Genomic DNA, 18,053 nt, shown 5'->3' on the forward strand with positions numbered 1-18,053 from the left:
AGAAGAGTCGTCAATATTCAACTTCAGTTTTTCAACTTCACCGAGCAGATGTTCCATGCCCGCAGCACTTTACACTGTACGACAGCCGTTTGCGTTTCGTGCTGTAGCCGTTCACTACTCAGTTAAACTGCTCGTCAACTACAATTATCTTTTGCACAAGTAAGTCTCCGTTCCCAAAGCAAAGTGTGGGATTGGGCTAGTTGGTATTCAATTATTAAACTGCTCAGCGCAAAAACTTTGACACGGTAAACATAGAAAAGACAAGGACCAGTGGTGGTCCTCAGCGCAAAAAAATTGACACGGTACACATAGAAAAGACGAGCACCAGTGCTGGTCCTCGTCTTTTCTATACCGTGTCAAATTTTTGCGCTGAGCAGCCCGTTCCCGAGCCGGCGAGTGTAAAATATTATACACATCTTGTTCAATACCTCGTCGTAAAATCTCTCGAAAATCCACTGCTTTGAAGGCATAGCGACAGCTGACAACTGATCGAATGTTAGTGTGATGCAACTCTCAGTCTCGGTAGCGTATATAGGTAATCGCCTGCCTTTCGTTTTGCTGTTCTATTTCTGGTGGCTCCTACAAATTGGGCACTGGGATTTCGCGGGACGCCGTGCGTTTTTTTGGGGGGGGGGGGGGGATTTGCGCATACACCCCGAACATATTGGCCTTGAAATGTGGGGTGGAAGTGCTGGGAACAAGCGCGGCACGGCACCGGGCGCGAGTTCCCACTTTCCACGAGGGATCAAAACGTCTTGTCCCGCAACGACACGACGATAGTGCTTTACAATGTCGTCACTCTCAAAATGAACGTCACAGACCTTGCATTTCGCAGTAAGCTTTCTATCTTTGCGATGCAAAGCTTGAATGGCGTAGGGTCTTTTGCAGGTCCGAAGAAGTGTCGTGAAGCGGAGTCGTCGTTGCGGTAGGCGCTCTTGCAGCCCGGCGCAAAGCAAGTCGGCATACCGCACTGTGAATCTGTTCGCCCTCGTTACGCTTCGTACATCACTTCGTACAAGACGCTAAGCCTGGTCAAGAACAGTCGCAAAAATGACGAGCTAACAAAGCGCAGACGACGCTGTAACCCACGCGCGCTCGTACATCGGCGGCGCCGATCACAACAAGCGCCAGCCGCGGGAGCTAGACGTGACTGCAGCGCCACTAGTTCTCACGACCGCCACGCGGACCGCCTCTCCGGCGGAGCTTTTAAACTGAGTTTGTTCTAGTAACGTTGCTACAGAAGGACTTGAACTAGGAAATACTGCACCGGCAGAGAGACGCACACAAGACTGGGAAGATGGCTGCCAACACAACAACAACAACTCAGAGCGAGAGCGCGCTCTGTCCCAGAACGTCTTCTTCCATTCTTGTGGATTGTTGGCTCGCGCTCGCCGTACCTGTCATGCTGGGCAGGTGGCAATATATTAATCAATATTACAGATACCTGTTCGTCCCTCCGCTGCATTTTCAGTTGCGAATCGTTACTAGAGGGTCGATAGCTACTAGCGGATGCAAAGAGATTCACATGCGTAAATTTGATGTCATACCCTTCTACGTGCTGCGCTCTCAACGCGAAGTGACTATGTGGAGAGTATCGCTCCCTGGAGCGGCCGTATTCTCTTACACCAGCGTTTTGTAGTTACACGAGACCGGATACAAAGCTGTTAGCTGCCTGCCTCACTTTGTGCAACACTACAGTCTGTTGCTATCGCATTCACTGCTTCGCCCTTGCGGTGAAACTGTGACTCTTTTTTCTTTCTGCATTTATTTCTCTCTTTCTCATTGTTTCTGTGCTACGCTTTACTCTCTTCCTACCTCCTTTCCCTCCTCCTCACCATCACATCTCACCTCCTCACGTTCATTTCTCTTTCCCACCTCCTTGCTACACTGTACTACAGAAATTGCTAGTACTAGTGGTAGCAGATCGAATACAAAATAGTAGTTACGCGAGATCGAATACAAAAGAGTTTGCTGCCAGCCTCACTTCGTATAACATTACAATTTGTTGCTATCGCATTCATTGCTTCGTCCTTGCGGTGAAACCGACATTTTTTTTTCTTTCGCGAGGGGTTAGGGTTAGGGTCTGCGCGTCTGTATTGGATGACGATGCCCACACTGCAGATGACCAACGCGGCCTCCATTTCTTGCTCAAGTTTGCGCAACTGAGAAAATTTTAAGCTGCATGGTCGGACATTTTAGCGTAGCGTGGCGCAATTTTAACAAATTTCACGGTTTTCGCTCAGCTTGGCGCAAAAATAAAGAATTGTATCAAATTGGCACAACTGGCGCCGCTGTTGCATCCCTGTTCTACCAATTCCCAAACAGATGGCACGAAAAAAGCAGACGACAGGCATGGATGCGAAGCTCACGCTTGAGTGGGCATGACCACAATTACGAAAAAAAGAAAAAAAAAACATTAGCCGTTGTTGCACGTCCATTGGTTTTTTTGGCAGATACAGTGAACTAGTTACTGAGTGTGCAGGTACAGCCCGTACAACACGGCGCACTTTCGATAGTGACCAAGATAAAATGCCTTGACAGCAATTGGCTCTTCCCCCGCAGATTGCACACAAAAAAACTTTTTCTGAAAGCTGGGTGCTCGTCATTTCCCTATTAATAATGCTATGTCACGTTGATAGTACGTGCGCTGTTCGTGAACTCGGAGTGCCGGCTATGAGAACGGCGTAATGCAAGGAAGGACACGCGAGCTGGATGTCAATTTTTGTTGTGGGAAAGAAAGAAGTCCAAAATAGACCATTTATTTTTGGAGTGTTACGTGCCGCACGATAACTCGAATGGTTGCTAGTAAATTAAGGTATCCCAACTAATAGCAGTCACAGCGCCAGGGCCGCTTAACCTAAAGCACGAGAAGCGGCCTTACCCATGCATTGAGTAACAAACATAGAGAGTGCTTATTACACACAGCAAACCAAATAAAACAGGTATATAATTATGAACGTACAGAACCTTGTGCTAACTACACGTCGTAAACAGCATCGTCCTTCACTTGCGAAATGCACTTCGCTCTGGAGAGGATGGCGTCGCGTGCTATCACTTGCTCCGCATCTGCTACATGGTTGGGCAGACGCTGACCTTTCAGCAAATTGCTGCCATGCGGACAGAAGCGTGCACATCCTAACTGCGTGCGACGCGAAATTCTCAAAAACACGTGCAGAACGCGTGCAGCGTGCGCTCAAAGCAACGCGTTTTCAAGGCAGCTTGAAGGGGAGAGCGGAGGGGTCAACACAAGAGTAACGAGTTTTCTCCCCACAATGACTGACAGCGCCCGGCACCGCAGCGCCTCCCACAGCGTGGGTCTCCCCTATGGTAGGCACTAAGATTGTGTTCACCAAGGCAGTCCGAGGTAATCAAAAATTGAAAATCACTTTAGGAAATGATAGGCGAGCACTGGAGAAAGCCTGCATTGTCCTGAGGCACTCATTAGTAAATTACTTTGAGGTTGTTGGTGGATTGTGTGAACAGCGAATAGTGAATGGCCAACAATTCAAGGCCTCTGTTTCCGCGTTCGATTGTCCAGCAAAAACTCGATTTATTGTTTCTTCCTGCCCTTCTTGTGCTTTGCATTTTGCGGCCGATTCCTTCCCTTGCGGTTGAGACCACCCTTCTTCTTCGAGGATTTTTCCTTTCCGTGGTGCTTCTTGCCTGCCTTCCGTCGGCCGGGGTTTTCGGAGGCCCTGCACGGGAATGGAGGAGAATGCCAAGTATTAGAAAGCACATGCACCTAGCCTAAGTGATTATTGAACAATGCACCGGGCCATTGATAGCTGCAGAGTACTATAAGCGTTGTTCAAGGAACACTGGCACAAATGCTCTTTTTGCCACTCTTTTTTTTGTTAGACAGTAGTTGCCTCCACAAATACTAGATATTGCACCTTTTACATAATCTATTCAAAACAAATTGAGTGCAGCGTGCATCTTGACATGAAAAAGAAGACTCAACACATAACTTAATTCTGAAGTGGCAGTCACGTAGCAGAAATAAAAAAAAAACTTAGAGACCGCCCATCATCCCAGTGTGGTGGCTAAATGCCATACAAGGAATGTGCTGTTGAAAGTTGCCATATCAGTTCGATCTTCCTGTGTGCTCTCACACTTCCAATATGTGCAGAGACAGTTTCACTTCTGCGAGGTTTAGTACCAGAAATGGCAAAGTATACAACTATATAACGGCACTCTTGACATTGCGCATAGATAGTGTGCTTGCGGTCAGTTGTAAGTGCGGACGCCTCGTGTAAAATTTCATGAAAATGATCGCTCACAAATACCGGCCCTGGCCCCCGCTAGTGTCACCATTCCCTCCGCCCGCATTGCATGTAGCAATTGTTTTGCTTGGTCAATTTTGTTATCCTTCTTCGCAAGCATGGTCCTCAATGAAGCCTTGAGAATGCTGGCTCCAAACCATTTCTCCGTTTCGTCGTACTTGTCAGCTTCTTGCCTTGTCTCAGACTGGATCATTTCAGCAACACACCGTAACAGGTGCTCAACACATAACAGGAAGAAGCGTGACGAAACTCGGCTCCTCGATTTCTTGACTGTTCAGGTTTATTAAATACACTCAAATCTCATAACGAAGTTACATCTTACACGAAAATAACTTCGTTATATCCGGAAATTCATTATAAACGTATATTTCTAACACTGTACGTACTGCAAGACTACTTTTCATTTAGTTCGTTATAACCGATATTTCGTTATATCCATGTTCGTTATATCGAGGTTTCAGTCTAGTATCGATTTCCAGTGTGTACTTGCGATATTTAATAGATGCATATAACTAGCCTTTCCTTTGTGCAGTCTGGCACTGACCCCTCGTGTTATATACTACTGAAGTACCAAAAGAACAAGTTGAAAAATGTGGCACTTCTTTGGGAAGCATGCCAAACGCATCCTTTATGCTGTGTTCGTCAGGAACCTTACTCCTGTGCCACTGAAATATCGGTCCCGTTTCATTTACCACAGGCTCCCATTTACATGCAGCAGTACACGATGTTGCACGAACACATAGATGTTTCAGTGAAGTGTGTGTGTGTGCCTACAAAACATAATAAACGAGTGCTTACTCAATCTCCTCCTGGTGAATGAACTGGTTGGCCGCCTGAAAAGAACAGAAACACATGACATGTGATCAAAGCATAATCGCCAGTGTACAGTCAGTGATGCTACCGAGGACTTCTGATTTGGAGCAATTTTTGGAGCAGCAAAATTTCCGTTTTGGAGCACTTTGGAGCAGCAAAAATTTTCATCTTGGAGCACTTTGGAGCAGATAATTTTGCACCTGGGAGCACTCTGGAGCAGCAAATTTTACATCCTGGAGTGCAATACAGAAGCATATTGCATTAACATTCAAGCCCCTGAATATTATTATGGGGTTCTTATGAACGCTAGAAATATTTCAATTCATCGCAAATCTCATGGAAAAAAATCACCTCAGGAGAACTCCATATTTCACTCGCTAATGAAAAAATAAGGGCTCATGCAGTTGAGTGTTTTGGATTAACATCTTCGGCGATTATTTTCTACACTAACAAATGAACAGAATGCCGGATCAATAAAATTACATTTTATGAAATAACACTCTAAGTACATCTATGTGGTTATCAGCAGATGTGGTAGACAAACGCCGTGATTTACAGCAGTGCCTCAATGCCAAAGAGCCACACTGTCCATAATGCATTCCCCTAAGAAAACTCCAACACCAAAGCCAGGTTCTTTTTCTTCTCGATCGACGGGTTTATCCTCCCCCTCCCTCTCTGCAAGCTTTCTGCACCTCACCTGGTTTTGCGCTAGCTCCATGATCGACGCACCGATCACGGAATCAGTGTAAAGCGACAATGTCATGTGATGACGTCATCACGTGACGTCACGATATATGACGCCATGATGACGTCACAAGTTTTGACGATCTATCACGTGGTGATGACGCCATCACATGATTATTTTTTGCATCAATCGATTGACGCCGCCGACGGTCAATTTTCGTGTTTGAGAAAGGATCTAAGGCTTTCGCATTAATATTGCGTATTGAACGTTAACAGCCTGGCCGTTAACAACCTTGCCTTACATACCAAACTGTCCTCCACCATGTCACCTCTGCGCCATGCGCGAAACAGCTTCGCTTATCATCCACTTCACAGAGTGAAATGGCTCCTCAATTTTTTTTAAAATTTTTATTGTGATAGCGATTATATGGACACTCTCGGCGGATTTTTGCCGTTGCCATCGCCTTAATTTTCCGTATAAAGTCCAAATTAATAACATCACCACGCGCATTCTAGTCGCGGGTAAAAGCTCGCGAGCACTGGCGACGAACGCGGCTGAAGCGGCCGTCTGTCTCCGTCGCACGGAGAGCGCATGAGATAACATCTTCCCGCAAGCGGGCCTGCTGTCGACTGCTCACCAAACAGCGAGGAAATGCTGCGCCCGTCTTTCGTAAGGAGCACGAAGGGACGCCAGGGGAGCGGAGCTAGGGGGGGGGAGGGGATCGCATCGTTCGGCGGGCGCAGTCGCTTGCGCGCACGCTATCTCGAGGGATCAAGAGACGGTTCGTAAACTTGCTGTGCTCTCAACGCTTACTTTGTGTTTAGAGAACTCAGAGCACGAAAACGCTTCGGTTCCTGGGGCGGCCATATTCCCTTAAAGGGGTCATGAACCACTTTTACAAGTAATGATCTAATGACCTTAGTATCGGAGTTTGCTGCCTCCCGAATCGATTGCCGCAAAAATTTCTCGAATCCGTCAAGAATCAGCGGATTTACGGGGGTTTGCCGCACGCTCTCAGCGCTTTCTCTCTTTTCTCGTGCCGACGAGCGCACTGGAAGCGAGACAGGGAGGGATGGCACGGGGGTAGGAAGCTACGTCAGTGCGCGTCATGAAACGCGATCGCTCTCCCGCTGTGATTCGCATGCGCGAGTGCGGCTACCGTGTAAAGTTAGCAGACTGAGAAGTGCGGCGCGGGCAAGTGGCGGCACCCCGTGGCAAGAAAGCGCATCTCATCCGGCTGTCGGCCAATAAGCATGCTATGTCTCTTGCGACGTAAACTGGCAGATACGCGACGTCAACGTGCAGACGCCCCGCCCACCGAGGAGAGTGAGAACCGGCCTCTGTTTGAAAAGAGGGCGCCTGAGGAAACGCCAACTTCGCGCTCCGCTTGTGGCCTTTACGCGGCGCGCACGACTGTAATATTTTGCAGAGCAGTTCATAGCCGTGTCAGCTTTCCGCAGGATGTGTTTTTTCAATAACGTCGAGGTCTGGGTCAGTTGTTACATGACGCTGAGGCAAAAACCAGTCGTTGTGTGTGTCACTTCTTCCCCTTGTCCGGCGTCTTTTAACACGAAAGTGTTTTATGCCGGGGTCCACCACGGCTCTGCTGACGCATTTCCGTCACGGATATGACGTTATAAAATATAAAGACTAACATATGGCAAAGAAAAAACTAGAAGAAAAAGTTCCGTCACCTGGAATCGAACTCGCGATCTCTCGATCCCCAGCACGCTGCGCGAAACGACTCCGCCACAAACGGCACGTTCTTCGCCATACTAACGGCGTGCTATTTATATACACCACTTGCCAGCGGCGGTACTCGGAGATCGGGGTACATCAGCGTGTTTTCGTTATCACTAGCGAGATGGCGCGAGGGGCTCGAAGAGCGCGCTTTAAATGTCGTGCCCCCCCTCCCCCCCCCCCCCCCCCCCGCGTTGAGATGAGCGTGTGTCTGTACAGGGCGTGGTCGCTCCTGCGCGCGCGCTTATCTTGTACGTCTTGCGCTCTCACCGCAAGTTTGCGTTCAAGTTACAGAGAGCACGAAGGTCATTTTCGCTCACCCAAGCGGCCGCTTTTGCGAAAGGAGCGCGATGCTCACAAACGAATAAGCTACAACTGTGACAGTTCGCGCTTATCCTGTGTATACTTGTGCGTTCGTTTCGTGCGTCCTCCTTTGTATTTGACCAGCGCGCTTTAACTGTCGAGCTGTGACAGTTGTTTGTTCGCGCTCATCTTGTGTATGTTCGTTCCGTGCGCCCTTTCTGCTTGAGCAACGCGTCGGAAGTTTCGAGCTGCTTGCCGTTCTTCGCGTGACATTATAACTTGCCGGGGCGAAACAATGCACAACAAACGCTCGACTACGTCTGTGAAGACACGTTTTACTTTCGTGTTATACCGATTCCTATGACAGAGGGATCAACCATGTTTTTTTGACTGGTTTTTGCCTCAGTGTTTTTTCAACAAGCCCAATTGGTGCTTCATGACCCCTTTAAACCAGTGTTTTGTTGAGTTACGCCAGATCGGATCCAAAAGAGTTAGCTGCTAGCCTTACTTCGTTTAACAATACAATTTGTTGGTGTCGCATTCATTGCTTCGCCCTTAAGCGAAACTGAGTTTTTTTAAACGTCAGCTATTGACCCTCGAAAGCGAGGGGCGGATGTGTAACATGGCGTAGCCGCTTCACTGTGGGCCATCAGCGACGGGCCCGCTACTGACAGCTGCGCATTTGCGGCTGCTCCGACCAGGAGATATGCTTTTATTATTGAGATTACATTTTTAAAAAAGCAAGCAAAAATTAGAATTGGAACCCTAGCACGTGAGCTCGAAAGGGCAGGGCCTTTTTAGGGGATATTTACCGCAGAATGATTACAAACTCGGATGTGCTGGTGGAAGGAATTACGAAAGGCTCTTCTGGATGACGATCCATGGATAAAGTGTATCTGAGGAAAAGTGTCAATGCGTTCCCACCGTTCGCGTGCTCTTCCATAAACGCGAAGCAAGGAAAATTCGATATTGTTCCATATATCTACTGCTAGCGATCCCAGATTTCATTCCGCGATGTCCAGAAACAGAAGCGAGACATTTCAGCGGCACGCATGTAGTTATTACTGAACATTGCTTTCCTTGCGTGCCGTGTGACGCTTGAAACGAGCTATCAGCGGCGTTTCTGGAACAGATGACGTCCGCCGATGAATCCCCGTTGCACTTTCTTGCTACCGATAGGCCTAGACGTCACGAGCCTCTGCAGAGAGCGCGTTTTGCTGTCGAGCCGACTTGCAGAACAGAAGCTGCGTCGACACCGTGCATGGCACCGTGGCTCACTCGGGACGCACGCGCGAGCGCTATTTATTCAGCGGAATAATTCTTGGTCCATGGTTGCGACTTTGGCAGCCCCAAGATCAAGCTGCACATGTTCTGACGCGCCGGCGGTGCGATTGCCGGTGATAGACGCCCCCAAACCTGAGATTTTGGCGCAGCTTGGCGGAATTTTCGTCGATATTATCAGGATAGCGCAGTAAATACAATTTGGCGCACTTTGGCGCAGTTGGCGCAGGAGTGGAATCACTGCAGTGGACACAAAAAATTAAAGATTGTTTAGGATGTCGGTTACAGCACACGATTCTAGTGAAAATATTGTGTTTGAACTCCTTGGACTTCTCTTTCTTTTTCTAAAATGGCCAATGAGGTTTGACTTCCTGCCATGTCATTACCATAAAATTGCATTTGAAAGTAAAATACAGTCACTACCATATAAAATATTTGTTGCAAGAGCACATTCACTGAAGTAACTCATTAAAAAGTATACTGACATTGGTGAGAAAAATCATTCGATTTCCTTTGTTAGAGCTGATCAGTGGTTATATCGAAGTTCCACTGCATTAACAATCAGTTTCTTCTGCATAGGAAGAGATACTGTCATTAGTAAAATCCTCACTGATTATGCTTATTACTGCAGCTAAAATTTAACTGGACTGTCTCAGTCATCTTGTCACTCAGTCTCACATTTCTTTTTCAATTAAGTGCACATCACAACCTTTAAGCAAAAAGTGTACCTTTTTGATCTACATTTGCATACTGCATGAGGTGCATGTTCCTGGCAAACTTCTTCCTCATTTCTTTGTTAAGTATCAAATATTTTCTTGATGTGGACTCATGATCATTGTTATCTGTAGAAGGAGTTCAATTGTTTCATGGTCCGACTCGCCGTGCCAGTTGTGTTGCGTGCGCTTAGTTCATCCACGCCTACAATTGTTGGTGCCAAGAGAATCGCATACGTTCATTACACTTCTGTGGATGACCATTCTCAGTTCCGCAGTTTGATCTAACGACTAGATTGTGGCTGAGTGCACCGATACGTCCATCAGTGACAAAGTTCAGGAGTTGGTGTAGCAGGGGTCACTTTCTTCAAAGATCGGTTTTGGGGGTACTTTAACTTTCGCGAGGCGTTCGACCGTCTACTAGGAGCCATGGTGGTCTGACACTGCGCCAACAGTGCTACATTGTCGCTCGGAGAAGCTGACGCATGCGGTGAAAATCTCGCAAAGGTAGGAAAGATGATGGTCTTTCTTGGGATACTTGAACGCAGAAATTTTGGTCTGTCTGTCTGTCACAGAATTCAGCCACCCGGCCAAAGTTTAAGTACTTGCTGAACGCCCAGCCACCTTCAACTGGTAGCTGCGTTCGTGCTTGTGAACATTGTCGATCAAAAAGCAAATATTTCGCATATCTGAGGCGCAACATCAATACGTAAGTATTACCGTATTTACTCGCGTAATGAACGCACTTTTTTTTTCCGAAAAACCAGAGCAAAGTTGGGGGGTGCGTTTATTATGCGAGGTAAATTTTCTAAAACTTTTTTGGGATGAGCCGAAAATACGATAATGCAAAAAAAAAAAGTTGCGTAGCTTACCTTTTACAATGAACATGCGCGTACACTATTTGAAAACACGCATTTTTATTGCACTTCAATTGCTTCAATCTTCGTCAGAATCGCTGGTACCGTCGTCCAGGTCACTGGCCACTTCAATGTCTTGGTCCCACAAGTGGTCGTCTTCGCTGCCGTCCAGCGCATTTGCGATTCCCGTCTTCTTAAAACTCTTTGTTATCAGATCACCTGGCAGCGAGCGCCATGAGTCCAAGATCCAGGAGCACACCAGCTCGACGGACGGCCTCTTAATCTTGCCAGTCGGCGTCAGGGCGTGCCCTCCATGGGCCATCCATTCCGTGTACCAGCGGCGCACACCGTCTTTGAAAGGTTTATTGATGCAAACATCAAGGGGCTGAAGCACCGAAGTGAGTCCACCCGGAATGATGGCGATCTCGGTGCGCAGCTCCTTGAGTTTCCGACGAACGTTCTCTCCCAGGTGGCCGCGAAAACTATCGAGAACAAGGAGAGACGGGAGAAGCAGGGCGCCAGGGCGTCGTCCCCAGACAGTCTGCACCCAGTCGACCATCAGATCGGCCGACATCCACCCTTTCTCCTGAGCCCGCACGTGTATTCCGGCTGGGAAGTTGGCCTTCGGCACGGTTTTTCGCTTGAAAATAACGTACGGTGGCAACTTCCGGCCGTCTGCCGTGACAGCCAGCATGACCGTGAAGCGCTGCTTTTCGGCGCCTGTCGTTTTAACGAGCGCGCTACGTGCTCCCCTGTCATTGACAGTCCTACTCATCGGCATGTCGAAATTGATGGGTGTTTGGTCGGCGTTCCCGATTTGTGAGAGAACGAATTCTCGGTCCCGCCGCAGGCGTATAACGAACTTGTGAAAATCCACTACCTTATTTTCGTAGCAAGGAGGAAGCCGCTGGCAAAGTGATGTTCGCCTCCTCAAGCACAGTCCGTTGCGCCGCATAAAGCGCGTCGTCCACCCATTGCTCGCTTTAAACGCCGTGGGAGCGATGCCACTGTAGCGATGCCATGCTTCCTGGCTGTGGCTCGCGCTTGCGTCTGGATCATTTCGTGCGAAACGACACAGCCGTCGTTTCGTAGGTCCCGGACATATTTTAAGACCTCCTCTTCCACAGCAGGAAACTTCCCGGTCTTTGGTCCCCTGAAGGAACGTCGCTCCCTATTTGTAGCGCGGAGCTTGTCATGCTGCTTCCGCCAGTAGCGCACACGTACTTCATCAATTCCGAAATGCCTACCGGCAGCACGATTCCCGTGTTCAAGTGCGTACTCCACAGCCTGTAGCTTGAAACCGGCCGTGTAGCTCACATTTCGGCCCATCGTCCACGACAAAACGCAACACAGGCTTAGAAAGAACTTCCAACGAGGTGAGAATGGGCAGTGGGCAGCATGGCATGACTTCTGAGGCGAAAAAAAAAAATGATGACAACCAATGACAACAATGCTAAAACTCGCGTCACCGTCTTGCATCGTTTTGATTGGCTGTCCTACCCGGCCTCGGAAATTCCGCCGCTTCGGTGGTAGATGGCGTTATCTGCTGCAAGCTGCAAGGATTGCGACCACCCGATGCAAAAGGGAAAGCCACAGTTTCACCATCATCATCATCATATCCCCGCGCGCGGCGCGCTCCCGCACCGCCGCATTAGACATTTAGATGCCGCCGGCTCCGCAAAGCTTCGTATTTGTGTGACCGTGGGATGGCGTGGGCAGTTTTGCTGTTAGGTAGCCTACACGACCGGTCGTGTAGGCTCCCTACGCTGTGTGCTTGTGAGCCGCGATGTCTCTACACTCGAACCGTTCGTGAATACTGCTGCGGCGTGCGGATACTTACTTCAAAAACAATACAAAAAGAGAGGGACCGCGCCGCGCACAGATAGAAAAACTAACAAAACGGTGCGCTACCGCGGGCGGAAGGGAGGGGAGAAGCAAACCGAGGGGGGTCGGCGTAATAAAGGAAAAAAAAGGAAGGAAGAAAGATAAGATAAACGGACGAGGAAGCGCCGCGCGTTGGTTCGTGGGACTGCAGCGGATGAAAGTTAGGGGTGCGTTTATTACGCGGGGAAAAAAAAAATCCCAATTTTGACGACTAAAGTTGAGGGTGCGTTTATTATGCGAGTGCGTTCATTACGCGAGTAAATACGGTAGGTGGTGTGTTCCTTTACTAGAAAATACATAGATACGTAATTCTAAAAACCCCTAGTGTTTCTTGGGCTGCGCTGAAAATGCGACGCTATGCACTCTGTCGAAGCCCTCTGTCGACAATATGGTGCTGCCACCTGGCAGTGGCCCTGGGTTCTGCACAAGCTCATGTTTCCCGATGCCACTGCCAGATGGCAGTGGCTAGGCTCTCCCCAAATGGTACGAGAACAGCACCATGGGTGGCCGCGGATGAGACCAGGACGCATGTAGTACGACTGGCAGAAAACTATCGTCTTTCGACGATATTTGCAGTGAAGCAGGCAGATATGCAGTGTTGGCCGTGCTGACACTAGATTTATTAAAAGGATATGACACTGCAGGTGCTCAAAAATCTTTTTGTGCTGCTCGGGCATGAGTAAACGAACTAGGCAACGGTGCACGGTTTTTTTTAAGCGTAAGCAATGAAATAAAATTCTGTACCACTAAATTTTTTTTGTTTTTCCTGTTTTTCGGCTCTTGCATTTCCCTGGTCTTGTGTTTATTTCTTATGGTCCCTTCAAAAACGTACCGTATTTACTCGAATCTAAGCCGATGTTTTTTCCGAAAAAACGATGCGCGAAAGTGGGGGGTCGGCTTAGATTCGTACCATGATTAAGTTTTTTTTTTCTGGCCTTGTAAATTTCGGGCGTCGGCCTGCAATCGAGGGCGGCCTAGATTTGAGTAAATACAGTATATCAGTGGGGTTCTACTGTACACGAAATTTGTAGGCATATGATTGAGACAGCTTATGCAGTGCAGAGGCAGCCAGAGATTGTTTGCCTCACAGTTGATTCAGATATATACTACTGACTACCGTAAAAGCCGGTATTAGGTCGAATTTATTTCCAGAAAACTGCTATAAAAAGTCAACTCCCATCTTATATACCGGTCACTGGCAGGAGAACTTTGGAAGTCTGGCCACTGTGGGCACCTGAAGTCAACCGCCTCCATCACCACTGCAATGATTGGCGTCGCTTTGTTTACTACCAGCCTTGTGCTGTGGGCGGCCTCAGTTTTGCGTATTTGTTGTTGTCTTGTAAATCTATTTGGGCTCCGAGCTGCTTTTTTTTCTTGTTCTTGACTGGTGGTTGACGAGAGTTCACCGTTGCATTCAAGAAGACAGCGATTGAGTTCGCAAAGGCATGAAGAAATCTGGTCTGAAGTGTGTGAACGATGTGTTGAGATGCTAGTGCAAGCGAATGCGAGTGGGAGCTGCGAGTCATAATAACTGAAAGTTTATCTTTGCACGGGTGTTCTCGCTGCTCCAAGCTTGCAGGATACTCTTTCATTGTTGCTTCTTGCGATGCCGGTAGCTCCGGTTACAGTGGCACGCGTGGCTATGATCAGTGGGCAGATCGGGTGTTGCTACTGGCGGGTGTTGAAGGATCACATCACGACACGCAGCGATCAGAAGAAAACTTTGTTTCGGTGCCAGACTGCAGCGTATTTAGAGCTGGAGACGAAGATTGCAGAGTTTACCATGAAGCTGTGCTCGCGTCATGATTGCTACAGGTGACCTTAAAGTGCATCCACATGAAAGCTTTCTAGATGGTTGTGACGTTTTACGGAGATAATACTTGAGCCCATCTGTTGGCTTTCTTCCATGTACAACTTACATCTAAACACATGTGTAAATAAATTGCATTTTTACTGTGCACCATTTGAAATTGCGTTTGTGTCACGTAAAGGCGCCTCCTGATACTGTGGCCATTTCATGTGCCTTGGTTTTCGACTTTCACTAGTTCGAAGTCAGGGTGCTGACCTATATTCCAGTTTTTACGGTTGTTATTGCAAGCCAGAGAACGAAAAAAAGCCAGAAAAGTCCCGCTGGTGTTGGCACTCACCCGCTTGACGTCGAGCTTGGGCTTCTTGCGCTGCATGTCCTCGAACACCTTCAACTGGGCATCCCGCTCCTTCCTGGTGTCTCCAAAGTTGGACTCAAACTGGCAATGGTGAAAATGAGCAAATGTGCAAATCACACTCGGCATTGGCCGCAGCACAGATGTCAAGCTGATCAGTTGAGGTAGTTCAGTGACTGATGTATCGCGCTGCTAAACTCAGAGTTCGATTCCGGGCCATAGTGGCCACATTTTGATGGGAGCGAAATGCAAAACACTTGTGTAGGTAGGTAGATAGGTAAAAACCTTGTTTTTCCTTTTGAAAGGAGAAGGGCAAAGGGACAGAGATAGGGGGAGGTTGCTACACACGGTAGTCCTCCGCAACCCTCTCTGCCCAACCCAGGATGGCCTCCTGGACGTCGGGTTTCGAGCTGCGCAAGGCGGCCTCCCACTGCTCCTCATTATTTAATATTTTTCGGAGGGACGGGAGAGGGGGGTGCTCAGGGCAGTTGCACATGATAAGATGAAGATTTGCCTTCGTTGCAGAGCAATATTTACAGGAAGAGGACGGGCAGAGAGAGGGGTACATGAGGTGAAGAAGGTGAGGAGAGGGAAAGGTGCGAGTCTGCAGCTGTCGCCACAGTACTTCGCGCCTGCGCGGGGATTTCGCTACTAGTGGCGGGAAGGTTAAACGGCCGAAGCGGTAGTGGCTGCAGATGTCGTGAAATGTGTGTAGTCAGATTTGGGTGCACGTTAAAGAACCCCAAGTGGTGATCAGAACTGTTCTGGTGTTTCCCGCTGTGGCATGCCTCATAATAAACCATGGTTTATGGAATGTGAAATCCTCTAAACTCAATTGATTTCACACTCCCAAGCTGCAAAATTTAAAATTTGTAAAATCCTGCAGATGTGGCACTAGAGAGCGGCGTTAAGAAGGGGGCGGGGGGCATAGTACAACATGCATTTCTTCAAAGGTTACACAGCCTCTACCTAGGCACATTTCACCCATGCAGGAGGGGCAGTGCGTAGATTGACAAATTGACAGTAGCCTAACAAGAAAGCTAACAACAAAGTCTGTATGCTGTTCAGACAGTGACAATAAATCAAGACACGTTCTTGGAGTTCCAGAATATGGCATGCATGATGGGATGAACTAACAGAGTACTATTTGGTGTAGGCATGAGCCACCATGCAGTTCATAATGTTGCAGTCTTTCAATACATGCAGCGTACCAAACGCACCGTGATACCTTCTGGTTCTTTGAGGAAAGCGATAAAAAACCGTACGAGAGTAACTATGATGGACATAATGTAAATTCATTTTTGTACTGCTGACGTATCGTTTGTTTATTTTTTTTTTATTGCCAAAAACCTATCGTAAAATCCCCAGCAAGCACCCCCCCTCCCTTCTTCGGGAGATTTCATATATGCGGCCTCTTCTCCCCTCCCACCATTTTCCCCGTTTCATTGACTGTTTTTATTCACCAAACGAGAGCGAATGAAAACAGTCAATGCATGCGTATTCAATAAAGCATTTCATTTGAAGCACGGGTGTATATTTTTTGTTTTTAGTGGCTCTTCCGTTGCCATATTGAATTTTAATTCATGATCGAGCAAGGGCCTCCCTCTAAATCTTGTCAAATTATTTTTCATTGTTATGGGGGGGGGGGGGGGCACTTTTCTGCGATTTTACTGTATGTGTCTGTTGTTTCTGCGCTAAAACAAGGTAGAAGATGCCAAAGCAACAAACCCGTAAAGCTACCCTCCTGAATGCTGTCTTTCAAACTACAGACAACAGCTGACAAACTATAAAGCCCGATAATGCACACCAAAGGAAAGCAAATCTGCAATAATCCTCAATCAATGCTGCCTTATTAAATTTCACTTATGGATTTAGAAAAATATGTACGCAGCCTTGCAAGAACTATACACAAGTGCACTGGCAGGCATGACTATTATTAACTAAAAAATTACAATGCCTTTGAGCTCCTTCGCATTCTTCTTCTTTACTTGCACACATGCAAGTGACCTGTACGTTGCCAATAAACGTCCTATAACGTGTCATGTTCTTCCACACGAAATGCCAGTTTCTTTGCAAGTGGATTATTTGATGCAACACACGGTAACAGGCCATGCCATGAATTTTGCCTGCATCGAACAGGGTCATCACAGCCAAAGACTGCAACTGTAACCTCGTGCCAAGCTGCAGAATACCGCATTTTCTCGCACACAACCCCCACTAGAAACACAGAAAATTCGGTGTGGGTTATACACGAATTTAAGTGTGCAAGGCGGGTTCAAGGCAAAGCTTCACAGCAATGTTTCACGGCAGTATGTGGGAATCTTTTCTAAGTTTTCCGTGAGTTGTAGTTGGAGGCCCAGGTTATATGCGGCGGCAAGTTACACGCGACAAAATACACTATCATAACTGCTGAGGCCCCTTGAAGGATAGGACAAAGTATTTGTCCAAAATAATTGGATAGGACCTCATACTATGGAAAAAAATACACAAGCCACTCACCTTGCGCTTCGCGCGTCTGACTTTGACGTTCTTCTCTTCCTTGAGTGTGCCGGCGAACTTGCCGTGCGATGCCGTTGCTGCCTTGGCAACAGTGACTGCCTTGGAGACCTGCGAGGACCAGCAGACACCCATGGATGATTAAGTGAAGCTTCTACGAGTTAGATTTTGGCAAAATTACAGATAGCTCGCAAAAAACCCGACGCCGGCGAGTGTACAGAAATAGCGAGTCTACAGATCCTTGAAGGTACGCAGGTCGCATGTGTATTTGTATGTGCCATTTTCCAATAATTGATGCTCTCTTGATTGTGGCATTGTCGACGATCAGACATTTCTGACATAGCGATCCGATCTTTTACCGTGGTCACCTGTCATATCACGTTGCCACTTTTCATTGCTGCCTTTCATGGTTGCATGTAGCAACATAAGTGCAGCACTGTTACACAAGTGAATGAAGGTCCCATTCCCCACAGTTACGAGGGTGCAATGTGCAATGCAGCAGAAAGAAAGAAAGAAAGAAAGAAAGAAAGAAAGAAAGAAAGAAAGAAAGAAAGACAGAAAGAAAGAAAAGTAGTCGGTCAGGCACTTACATTGCCAAGCTTGGCTCGTCTCCCATTTTCCCACTAAAGAAAGTGCTCCGAATTTTTTTTTAACGGCTTGTAATGGTCAATTGTCACGAACAGTAAGCACTCCACAGCAGCGGCAACGGTCTTACGACCCTAGACAGAATGTTTGGGCTTGAAGTCCTGAAATGTGTATTGCGAACAGAATTTATTTCCTCCCATCCTGTTTCATGCTGTGCCTCTCAGAACCATGGAAAACCAACAATCTTGATT

At 47.6% G+C, this 18,053-nt stretch overlaps 1 protein-coding gene across 1 annotated transcript in view; it reads right to left on the reverse strand.

Annotated features, from left to right (window-relative positions):
- Positions 1 to 3,530: 3,530 nt before the first annotated feature.
- LOC119399426 (ribosome biogenesis regulatory protein homolog) overlaps positions 3,531 to 18,053 on the reverse strand; it is a gene marked incomplete at its 5' end in the record, with an annotated part of 36,613 nt that continues 22,090 nt past the window's right edge. The window contains 4 exon segments of the mRNA XM_037666230.2: positions 3,531 to 3,695; positions 5,082 to 5,116; positions 14,707 to 14,805; positions 17,221 to 17,328. Of these exon segments, the coding sequence (XP_037522158.1) occupies positions 3,551 to 3,695; positions 5,082 to 5,116; positions 14,707 to 14,805; positions 17,221 to 17,328 (387 nt within the window).

This window comes from Rhipicephalus sanguineus, chromosome 7 (assembly GCF_013339695.2).
Source record: "Rhipicephalus sanguineus isolate Rsan-2018 chromosome 7, BIME_Rsan_1.4, whole genome shotgun sequence".
Classification (NCBI taxonomy): Eukaryota; Metazoa; Arthropoda; class Arachnida; order Ixodida; family Ixodidae; genus Rhipicephalus; species Rhipicephalus sanguineus.